This window comes from Danio aesculapii, chromosome 16 (assembly GCF_903798145.1).
Source record: "Danio aesculapii chromosome 16, fDanAes4.1, whole genome shotgun sequence".
Taxonomy (NCBI): domain Eukaryota; kingdom Metazoa; phylum Chordata; class Actinopteri; order Cypriniformes; family Danionidae; genus Danio; species Danio aesculapii.
The window spans coordinates 39946860-39959571 of NC_079450.1; the positions used below are offsets into that span (position 1 = coordinate 39946860).

Genomic DNA, 12712 nt, shown 5'->3' on the forward strand with positions numbered 1-12712 from the left:
TCTCCTTGTTTTTGCCACGGAATTGCTTCACCAGGTCATAAAATCAGGTCGTACATGACTGTGTCCTAGCAATTTTTACATAAACTCAATTGTGACGTGTATATGGACAGTCTTCCAACCGTCAGAATTCACACCATGTATAGTATGCCTGTCTTAAGTCATTAACGCAGCTAACATCGCCCTTTGTTGCTGAAAATAAAGACTACTACAGGTTTCCTCTTGTAGCCACCAGCAATATGTTGAATTATTAGCTTTTAGCAAGGCATCTGCTAAGTGTTTTGAACATGCTGTAAACAGAGACATTTACAAGAACATCTCTGGACAGGGACAGGCTACCAAAAAGTGTGACTCTCCACAGAAAAGTTCCCTAGTAGGAACTTTTGATAAGAGGGCGATGTTGCCCAGTGGTAAAAAAATGTAAATTAAAAGGTTCAAACTAATTGCAACCATTAAACCATACACAAGACAGGTTACTCTGGTTAAATGATGTGACGTGACGGGGAAACCAACTTACTGCAAACAAAAAAAACAACAACCTCAAACTAACCTAAAATGGCTGGGCTGACGTGATTGTCTGGCTTTAAACAGGTGTCATCTGGTAGACCATCTGGCCGACCAGCTAAACTACCTGAAAACCAACTTGATCGGGTAGAGTTTAGACTGGTGCAGGATCTACTCAACACATCCTCCAAAAATAGTCCTACATGCCATTAATCTTTCAGGTAAACCTCTACGCAAACGCAAGGACCATTTAGAGCCCGAATGGATGTGTTCAAATGGAAACCTCTCATAGATGAGATGTGCCGTGATGCTCGGAGGTTTTACTAGCCTACAAACCACACATTCATCTGCAGCTGGCTGTGCTCTGGTTACTCTGTAGACCTCAATAACCCATTGACCCTTCCCTCCTCACAGCCGTCCCCGTCTGCTCTCCATCTACAGTAGCTTCAGCTGTCAAACGAAGGCTGTTTATGAGCTTCTGTGGTCTAGAGTAAGCTAATACCGAGTGAAATATAAAGCCCCGCGTCAAATACATCTCAGTGTGTGTTCCAGAGTCAAGTACGCTTTAACGCTTAAGAACAGAGGCCTTGAGCTGAGGAGAAGTACGCGAGTGAGTGATTCTGACCTGCAACTGCATGTTGGTTTGGGTGAGCTCCTCAGCTTTCTTCTCTAGCGACATCACCCAGACTTTCCGCTTCTGTCTGCAGCGTGTGGCGGCTGCACGATTCCTCTCAAGAAACTTCCGTCTGCGCTCATCGGGGTCTTCATCCACGACACGTCTGCGACGACCTCCGCTGGGCGGTGGGGAATGAAGCGTCTGTGTAGGCTGCATTTGCTGAGCAGCTGGGGATAACTGTAAAACATTTACATCCAGTCATTTAGCAGATGCTTTTGTCCAAAGCAACTTACTAAGGTATTCAGCAACAAGACATGCTCATTACAGAAACACGGGACAACAAAAGGTCATTACATTCTCCCCACTACATTCTGATTTTACAAGTAAGTGTAGGACACATTTCACACTGCAAAAAAATGGCTGTAATTTTAACAGTAAAAGTGCTACAGTAAAAATATGTTACCTGGTTAACACTAAGAGCTCTAGTTTAATGATCTAGGCGCAAAGTCTAAAGCACAGGGCACAAAAGCATTAAGGATGTATCCGAATCCACTTTTGCTATTTTAAGGACGGACAAATGGCGCATGGTCTAACAGGGCTGTGCTTATTCTCTTAATTAGTTATGGGTGTGTTTCAAGTATAATGTGTATTAAACCACTCAGAGTCATCTCCCATGGTGCATTTGCTATTTACATGGCAGACTTTGTAAGTAGAAAAACTGAATGCTTCACTAGCGAGAAAACAGTTAAACAAACAATCTGCACTAGTATAAAGAACGAGCCTCCTCCATTCAGCCTCAATACTTTCTCTTTCTCTTTACTTTTACTCTTTACTGCTTTACTTTCATGCATAAGGAAACGGTGTTGTACGCACTCCACTGAAGGCATCCATTAGACTACATATTTAATTTTGTTTGTTAAGCGCAAAGTTTTGTTTCAAAACTATTTCTAAATTCAGTTCAGAGTTATATCCAATCACACATTCTATTCTTATGCCCCATATAGTGACGGATACGTCCAATCTTTTTATTAAAACAAGTATAAATATTCATATAATACTGTTAATAATAATAACATTATACAAAAGCAAATTGTCATGAATAAACTGAAAAAGCCCCCCGAGATGAAGATCTTTATGTAGAAAATAATAATATTTTTTTTTATATTTAACTCTTTTTCATTTGTAAAGATATTTGTGTATTGCTGTACATTCTCATGTATTAAACAATGTGTAAGCTTTTAAGGTACACAACTCATGCGCTCTGCGCTGGACTTTAGACCTGCTTTTAGCTGGTCAATTGCGCAGTCTATTTTGCGCCTTATTGTGTCTGGTGTATGATATGGCTCTAAGTTTCCTTACAATATATGGTGAATAACAACACATTGGCTTTCCCAGAATTCTCTAAATTTTTTGTTTGACATTGCTATGTTGCTATTACGGGGTGGCATGGTGGCTCAGTGGTTAGCACTGTTGCCTCATCGCAAGAAGGTTGCTGATTTGAGTCCCAGCTGGGACAGTGTTTGCTTGCGTTTTCTTCAGGTGCTCTGGTTTCCCCCACAGTCCAAAGACATGCACTATAGGCGAATTGAATGAAACTAAATTGGCCATAGTGTATGTGTGTGAACGTGAATGTGAGAGTGTACTTCTGATAAATAATGAATGAATGAATGTTGCCATTATCATGTTTATTACATGATAGTGTCCTGTGTTACAATAATGGTGTTTAGTAGTTGTGTCAATAGCTAAGTTTCCATCCACCTATATTTTTGCATTAAACTTTTATTCGATCAGAAAAGCTGCGCATAAATTATGATGGATACACTTTTACCGAATAAATTCCAGAATGCCCATTAAAAAAAGTCATGTGATTTTGTTATTTGAGATGATGTGATGATAAAAATGTGTGTGAATGGACAAACCAGCAGGCTGACTGCATTGTAAAACATCTAAAATGTTGTTGTGGTCATTCTAAAATGCCTTAACCATCTCAGTATTAGTGCTACTATATTATTAATGACCTCCAGAACTGTCTCCGCATCTCACGCCTTTAATCGCCACTATGCGTTCATTGCGTGTCGCCATCGTCTTCTGAGGCGCAAGTCATTTATTAAATAAGTAAAAGATTGACGCAGCTTCTCCTACCGCAGCAAATTCCTGTTAATATTTGACGCCAGTTAATCAGGAAGTGACGATTTTGTTCTCTTTGACTCGTTGGACTCGTTGGATGGAATTCGCACGCCTTTTATGCCATATTCCAGTTTTGCGCATAAAGTTAATTCGCATTTTTGGATTGAAACATAGCTACTGCCTATTTGTGAGTGCATGCACCAAAAGATATGATGTGTGCGATGTTAATGACTTCTGGTTTGCAACATTATATAGAATATTTAGTTTTGTATAAAGAAATTCACTTGAGTATGAGTAAATGGTGAGGAAATAAAATTTTTGGGGGGTGAACTACCCCTTTTTGAATGTTGACAGTTTCATTTATTCATTCATTTTCTTTTCGGCTTAGTCCCTTTATTAATCTGGGGTCGCCACAGAGGAATGGACTGCCAACATATCCAGCATATGTTTTACGCAGCGGATGCCCTTCCAGCTGCAACCCATCACTGGGAAACACCCATACACACTCATTCACACACATATACTACGGTCAATTTTAGAATCTTAGGACTGTGGGGGAAACCTTGCTGTGAGGCGATTGGGCTACCCACTGCGCCACCGCGTCGCCGTATGTTGACATTTTAACCCCGTATATTTAAGTTTAAATATGTTAATTTACTGTAAAAAAGTGTTTATATCTTATTTTAACTGTTGTTATAACCCTATGGTTGTCTTGTCTCATCTGTTTCTCTGCTTTGCCTAGAACACATCTGATTGGCCACTTCCAGCTGATTGCTTGTTCCTGACTGGCCTACAGTGTTTTAAAAGCCATGACACAACTTCCTTGGTGGCCATTTTGTTTTGGTCACTTGCTTTGTGTTTGTTGAAACGTTTATATGTTGTATAGTGCAGAGTTTTTGAATGTGTTTAAGTTGTGACCACTGAGATTTGTAAGTACTGTTTGTTTTGTCTTTGCTTGGTTTATGGTAGTGTTGGACAAAGCGAGGCTTCATGAAAGACTGAAACAGTCGAAGCAAATGTGTCGAAGCTTCGAAATGTTTTGAAACCTTTCTCTACAGTGACACCTTGTGGTCATTTTTCATGTATTGTGTTTAATTTTTAACACTTTGTAGAGTTGAACCTTTAAATGATTTAGTGAAGCGGTGAGAGTTCCTGACTAGCATGCACGGAGAGTGGGTTCGAATCCAGGCTGATACAGCTATTTAAAAATGCTTAATATCAGTTTGAAATGCTTTGTTCTTGTATCGTTTTGTTTCATCATTGGTCTGAAATCCAAATAAACACACTAAATATGTCTTGTTTCGGTCATAAAACAGGTTTGTTGCTAGATCAGACACGGTTGTGGCCGGAAGTTAACAAGAATAATTTATATTATTCATTAAATTTCTCATTTATTGTATTTTATTATTGTCTACCCAAACCCTAAACCCAACCATCACAATACTGTAAAAATCTTAATTATTGTTTTACAGTGTTACAAAAATGATGTTAAATTGATGCGTATCCACAGCTGTATCCTATCTAGACTACACCATAAAACAGTAACATTATTCAAATACATAAACTCATGATTTCGGAGTATTTGTACACGTCAGGATTTGAACCAAAAGCCACTTGAAGCACAGTAACAACGTGCACACGCACGGTCCACCAGGCTATATTCTGAGCCTGTCAGTCAAATGCAGATTTGCCAGGTCTCGAAACGCTTCTGAAATTATTAACGCTTTAAATCGCTTTAGTCATGTGACCAGGTGTTTCGAAACCCTTTAGTCACGTGACCTGGGTGTTTTGGATCATGCCTTGGTGCAGTGTTTCAAAACATTTGCGCTTTGGGATCTCGACACTGTGTTGAAACGTCAGTTTCACGTCAGCCATCCCTAGTTTATGGTAATTTGTTCCACTGGCTTGTTTGACCCTTTTGCCTGCTGACATAGATTTTTGGATTGTGCCTTAAATGTGGTTGCCTGTTCTGTAAATGGTTTGTAAATAGTGTATATAAATTGGAATAGTAAGGAGTTTGACGCCATTTTATTTGTAAAACCTTTTGACCTCTGTTTTTGTGTTGGTTAGTTAGTTAGGGTAGTGAATTGTATTTTATTTTCTTTCATTTTTGATCAGGTAAGTTAGAGATTTAAAATAAAGAAACTTTTGTTTAGTATTTTGTCCTTGTCAGCTCCCGAATTCAAACCCCAATAAATCATTGATTTCATTTTCTTTGTCCTGTCCTTCATGTTGTGGATCATCCGTAGACGGTGTGTAACATGAAATTGGGGGCTCGTCCATTGGCGGTATACTCTATTAGCTGAATTTACTTTGCTCATTTATTTTTGCATTTGTTTGACTGGGGTTTTTCTTTTGATAAAGGAGGAAATATAGTGATTGGCACAAATACTTTGATTGGCATGGCATCAAAATTTGAACTTGATAAATTTACAATTGCACCAACAGTTGAAAATTCTGGCACAAAATCCTAACATCATTCTTGTCCAAAAATGTAATCCAAACCTAATACCTAAGCTATTCTTAAAACCAGAGGGAAATGGCGAAAGAATTTTAAGGCAAAACTGAACATAAACTGTAAACATACCTCTCAAATCTGATTGGATGGTTGAATTAATGTTTCAGTAACATGTTGGTAAAATCAGGTTTCTCTTTCTCCCTTCAAGACATCATATTCATACTCATAAACCTGACTGCTGGCCAGTCACCTGTCTGACATCTCGTCGTTCAGACCACTTCTAGCCAGAAAGTTCCTGTCTGGGAGTTTTCTTTAAAACAACATGTGCCCTGTACACGTGGCCCTACGGCTCTGTGATGGACATCTGGGTGTGAGAAACAGCAGTGTGATTTACAGGCCGCTCCACCCTCATAAAGAGGTGTCAGGGCCCAGTTTTCCACCGCACACGTTCACTCGGACCAATGCTCTGTGACACCCTGAGAAACAGGGCCACTACTGGTGCACGAGGCCGACAAAAAGCTTCTTTGACATATGCTTGGCAGTTGCCATGTTTGCCGTCTTTAGATCATTACTGGTTTCTGGAGGCGATGGAAAATGCCGGAGCTTTGATGGTTTGTATGTATACAGGGCCCCTTCTTTGGCTTAATAATACATTAAAGCAGAACTTCTGAATCACAAAAAGATGGATTTAGACATCTGAAAGAGTCTCAATACTTGAAGGTTAGAGCAAATAAAAATGACTATTATTAAAATAAATGGAAAAATAGATTTACAATTGTCAAGTTTTCAAGAAATGTAGTGGGGGTTTTTTAAGCACATGCACTGTAACCCAAAACGTTAAGGCAACTCAAGCCGTTTGAGGAAACCGATTGCAACAAACCATTTAAGTCCAAAAATGAATCCTAATGAGTACCGTGAACTTAATCAATTTGAGTTAATGAAGCAATTTGAGCACAGTAAAACCCAATAAATGAAGAGAACTCAAACCAACTGAGTACTGTAAAACTCAATAAGTTCACATAACTCAAACCATTTGAGGAAACCGATTGCTACAAACCATTTGAGTTGAAAAAACAAATCTATATGAGTACTGTGAACTTACTCCATTTAAGTTGAAGTAATGAGGTATTTAATTAACTCATTACCTTCAACACTGAGCTCAAAACTCTTTTCAAATGAGTAGAATTAACATTCAGTAAATTTTGAGTTCACAATACTCATTTCAGTTGATAAAGTTGACTGTTGGGTTTTACAGTGTGGACCATGTATAATACCATAAAATGATTTTTAAATTTCACAACAACTGACTCATTATCAGTGTTGGGCATGTTTCTTTAAAAGAGTAATTAGTTATAGTTACTAGTTACTTCTCACAAATAGTAACTGACTAAGTAACTGAGTTACATAATTATTAAAGTAACTAACTAATTAATTGATTTTCTTTTCAGCTTAGTCCCTTTATTAATCTGGGGTCATCACAGTGGAATGAACCACCAACTCCAGCATATGTTTTACGCAGTGGATGACCTTCCAGCCGCAACCCATCACTGGGAAACACCCTTACACACTCATTCACACACATACACTACGGACAATTTAGCTTACTCAATTCACCTATACCACATGTCTTTGGACTTATGGGGGAAACAGGAGCACCCGGAGGAACCTCACGTAAACATGGGGAGAACATGCAAACTCCACACAGAAATGCCAACTGACCCAGCTGAGGCTCGAGAACCAGCAACCTTCTTGCTGTGAGGTGAAAGCGCTACCCACTGCACCACCGCATTGCCTGAATTACCAGGGAAAGTAACTATGGCCTTACTTAAAAAAAAATCTAACTTGTCAAATGACTATAAAATATATATATAAAACATTGTACACTAATCTAAACTATTTTAATGTTGTTGTGGGACAAAGTGAGTGACAACGGCAGCATGTCCTTAACTATATATAAACAGTATACAACCTGGCATCCCCAACCCCTCAACAACCTGGCATCCCCAACCCCTGAAAGGCACCCCAAATCTGGCACCCTCAACCCAGCTTGTTACCTGTGAAGCAGCGGAGTGCATGGCTTGATGTGGTGAGGTCTGATGTCCGTGTGCGGGGTGCATGTGGGCTGGGTGGGAGTTGTGGTGCCCGTGGCTCTGTGGGTGGTGATGGACACTCTGGGCATGGCTGGGGTGGTGGTGGCCATGGTGTGGGTATCCGTGCGGTGGACCCTGCATGTGCTGGTGAGGGTGAGAGTGCATGTGGTGGTGCCCGGTCTGATCCTGCCGTGAGGGCATCATCTCCATCATATGACCCATAGAGTTCATGCTGCCATTCGCCATACCCCCTGGATGGTGGGCAAGAGCGGCTTTCAGTCTCTGTGTAGAGAACAAAAAAGGGGGGGCAATGTTGATATTTATATCAAGGATTATTTATCTTTTTTTTTTATTAGCTACTTTCTAAAATAAAAAATAAGAAATATATATAATAAAATCACACAATTTTTAAAAGTTTTGATGGAGACATTACACTAGAAAAAACAAACAAATGAATAAATGTATGAATGAATTAATGGACAAACTAACTAACTAACTAACTAACTAACTAACTAACTAACTAACTAACTAACTAACTCAGGTTCTTGCTTGAAAAAAAATAAATGTGTGATAGTGTGAAAATGTGTGAAGCCTGAAACAAAACCCATTTAAAAATGTGGGTGAGATTCACAAAGAGTGGACTGCAGCTGGAGTTATTGCTTCAAGAACCACTATGCACAGACATATGAAGACGGGTTTCATCTGCCGCATTACTTGTGTCAAGCCACTCTTGAACAACAGACAGCATCAGAAGAATCTCACCTGGGCTAAAGACTGGACTGCTGCTGGGAAAATCTATGGGGTATTGTGAAGAGGAAGATGCGATATGCAAGAGCCAACAATGCAGAAGAGCTATTAGAGCAACCTGGGCTCTCATAAAACCTGAGCAGTGCCACATAGTGATCGACTCCAAGCTGTGCAGACCCATACTTTTCATGCTTATACTTTTTTATTTGGCCAAGATTTCTAAAAATCCTTTCTTTGTATTAGTCTTAAGTAATATTTAAATTTTCTGAAATACTAAATTTGGGGTTTTCAATAGTTGTCATCAAAATAAACAAAAAATTATAAAAAAAAACAAAAACAAAACACTTGCAATATAACAGTCTGTGTGGAATGAATGTTCAGGTATACATTATAAGTTTCAATTCTTGAATGGAATTAGTGAAATAAATCAACCTTTTGAAGATATTCTACTTATATGATCAGCACCTGTATAAATTAATATATAATAGATAATTATATTTATTCATTCATTCATTTTTTTTTTGGCTTAGTCCGTTTATTAATCTGGGGTCGCCACAGCAAGATGAACCGCCAACTTATCCAGCATTTGTTTTACGCAGCGGATGCCCTTCCAGCTGCAACCCATTACTGGGGAAAACATCCATACACACTCATTCACACACATACACTACAGACAATTTAGCCCACCCAATTCACCTATAGCGCATGTCTTTAGACTTGTATATATATATTCATATTCGTGCAATCATGTTTCAGAAGGCATGGCTTTGGACAGCAGGGGTGGGACTGTATTTCTGCTAATCGGTTAGCATTTTGCCAAATCACCTACTGCACCTTTAATAACAGCACTTGTACAGCCTCCTCACCCTTGTGTATTACTCTGCCCACATAGAGTGACAGCAGATGAATAAACTCACTACAGTTTGACAAATTTTGCAGAGATACAGCGCATCCGCATCCATTAGCCTGTCATACTAAGCAGAGTAAAGACGGCAGATGTTCTGCCAAAAGATGGTGACAGAGACCGCATAATAAACTACACAATAAAAAACTACAGCTACAGCTACAAAACTACAGCTGATCAAAACATTATAAAATCTCTCTTTTGTATGTTGTAGTGCTGTATTTACACCATAGTAATTGTAGTGTATTGAGTGTGAGATGGGACTCACATATCAGGAATGTGTGTATTTTGTGTTGGCCACTTTTTGTATAACCCTGAGTTACTTTTTGGTTGGCCATCTGTTTGTTTCTAATGCATCCCCTGTTTTTGTTACTGCAAACTAGTTCAGTAAAAAGAAAGAAAAAAGAAATGCCCTCATGTGTTTAGCATTTTTCCTTATCGCAAACACAACCTAATAATACACAACCTAGTAATCTGGTAGTGTTTGCGTTGCTTTGGCTTTTTCTGTGTTAATTAATGTGATATCCTGACTGCAACAGAGAAATACTGGAAAATGTCTCTTGACTGATGGCATTTCATGCCGTTCAGCATTATAATCCTAAAATGTCAGCAAAATCACCTGTTTTGTAATCACTTTAGACATTACACTAGAGAATCATTCAAATACTAGCTCTAAAGTGACGTTGGTGAATTAGTAATGGTTTCTGCTGTTCTGACGTCAGCTGCAGATGTGAATGAATGGTGGAAGAAAGTAGTTCCTCATACAAAAGGGTTTTAGACTCTACATGTTTGATTTTCTTTTTATTTACACAATTATGCCGTCGAACTGTTGTATAAACGCACCCTTATATGGCTGTAAATCGTCACTGGTGGGACACTAAGGAACTATATATAAAAAAACAGCAGTAAAATATATAAACAAAAGAAAGAAATAAGGAAAGAAAGAAAGAAAGAAAGAAAGAAAGAAAGAAAGAAAGAAAGAAAGAAAGAAAGAAAGAAAGAAAGAAAGAAAGAAAGAAAGAAAGAAAGAAAGAAAGAAAGAAAGAAAGAAAGAAAGAAAGAAAGAAAGAATGTTTTTTTTTGCTTGGAATACAATATAATTTCTCAAATTTCTTAAAATCTTTAACAATCTTGGTCGCCCCATCACAAAAAAAGAGTTTCTTTGATTTTTTATGCATTTGTGTGTAAAACAAGGCAAAAATACTGATTCGTTAAATCCCAGTAAACATGACAGAACATGTCTATTGAGTTGACAAGCGAGTGATCACATTTTCCCAATAGATTAAATGTAAACACTCACTCATTTTGTTACATACACAAATGTCCAATCTGAGCCTGTCATTTACCATCTCACCCACACACCTACACACCCTCTTACACACCCATTCACACAGTTCCACGATCTGTCGTCACTGTGAAGAGCCTCATCTGAAGACCAGGCCCAGGGCTGGCAGTGGGAGAGGTCTCTGAGGACTTTCTCCCCCGATTTTGGCCATTTCCCCATCGGCCTACGCACTGTTGCTTCAAGCGTGTGGTCTACTTAAGCTTTCACCCAGGGCTGGTCCTTTAGTCTAGGACTTTAGAGGCTCTCAAAGTGCGTCTGTGTTTGGAAAATGTTTACCTGACTGCTTTCTCTCACAGAGCTGTTTTTCTGGGCAGCTCAAATAAGACAACTTGGGGATCTGAAAAAAGCCACAAGTATAAACATACATGGCTGCCAAGATACGTCTGATGGTTTGATCTGTTGACAGCACATGTAGATGAAATTTTCAAAAATATGAAAAAGTACATAAGCATGTGCATACAGTATATACTGTACGTAGATGTCTGTGTCCATTCAGGTTGATGTATTTTTAGAGTGTTGAGTCTATGTTATATATTTCCACAAGAGCTGAGTTGGACTTTATATAATAAATGAGTTGGAGATTGAAAAAAAGCAAACAAAACACAAATAAATTAAGTCAAATACAGTTGTACATGAAAGAAAACATCAAGTGAAGTCAAGCGAGGATAATCCTTTCATGAAAAGTAAGACTTAAAAGATGACCACTTAAAAGATGCCCCCAGTAGGACTTTCTTTAGATTCAGTAATTGTCATTTGCACTGAATCCAAAACCACACACCTTCTTATTATATAGTATGCTATCTGAAGCTGATTATTATGTCTGAATTCATAACACTGGGCGAGAAGTGTCTGAAAGACCTGCTGTAATATTTTCACTGAGTCTCTGAATTTGTTCAGTGGAAACTTTAGTTTGAAATAATTTATGATTTTGTGAAGTGAATGTGTACAGGTCACGTGATAATAACAATGTGTCCAATTTTACTCATAATATCCTTATTCATTTCATTCGGAACATACTTTTTAACAGTCTTAATATAAGTTCCAAATCAAATGCAGTGTGATTTAAAGGGGAAATGAAGCACTCAGTCAAGTTTTTGTAAACTGATTTCCACTTTAAAGCACAAATTGTTCGTTTAATTTCAAATACATTGCGTTTATCAGTAGAGCCAAATATGTTAGAATTGTGTCAGTGTCCAAATATTTATGGACCTAAATGTATGTACCTATTTAGAATTACAATGGTTGCAATGGCCATTTTTGGAATAATTTAAATATATGTTGCATATATGACATACATTTTATGTGAAATACTAATATGAACTTGTCTTTCACATATGAAATTTGCATAAATCAGATTTCTATGTGGGTGTAAGAAATGTTGTAAAAAGTTTTTTTGAAGCTGTCTGAAAAGTTATTAGTTTGACTGTATTACAAAATTACTGCAAAAGTTTTTTTTTTCTTTCTTTTTTTAGATGCGGATAGTTTTCTTAATGAGGGAAACATTACAGAGAACAAATACTGTAATTCTCCACAGACAGCCTTCATAATGACAGAAAGAATCAGACGGTTTCTGTCATTCTTGCAGCTCTGCAGATGCCGCCGGTCAGAAAGACCAGTGTCCAGAACTCAGTGTTTGTAACAGGCAGCACATTCACCCTCCGAAGTCTTAGCCAGCTGTGGACTGTACAGTATGTCAGTGCCAAGCACAAACCAAGAGCACAGCATCCCTTTCTTCCCAAGCTGGTCAACCTGTAAGATCTGTTTTTTTTATTCCCTGAATCATCCCCTAGTTACTATTTACCAAAACACAACCAAAATTGGTTTGATAAAGTTGCCGGCTCAAGCCAAGCAAAGCCATTCTGTTCCTCCCTGACTGCTGGAGCTGCCAGTGTTTTCTGCCTTCACACACTCACTGCCAAATGCA

The 12712-nt window shown here is 38.4% G+C and overlaps 1 protein-coding gene across 1 annotated transcript in view; it reads right to left on the reverse strand.

Annotated features, from left to right (window-relative positions):
• The window catches only part of creb5b (cAMP responsive element binding protein 5b), a 174428-nt gene that overhangs the window by 9194 nt on the left and 152522 nt on the right, over nt 1-12712 (reverse strand). Inside the window, exons 8-9 of the mRNA XM_056476159.1 lie at nt 7757-8074; nt 1127-1354 (exon numbers count right to left, since the gene is read on the reverse strand). Coding sequence (XP_056332134.1) covers nt 1127-1354; nt 7757-8074 — 546 coding nt within the window. The remainder of the gene's footprint in view (nt 1-1126; nt 1355-7756; nt 8075-12712) is intronic.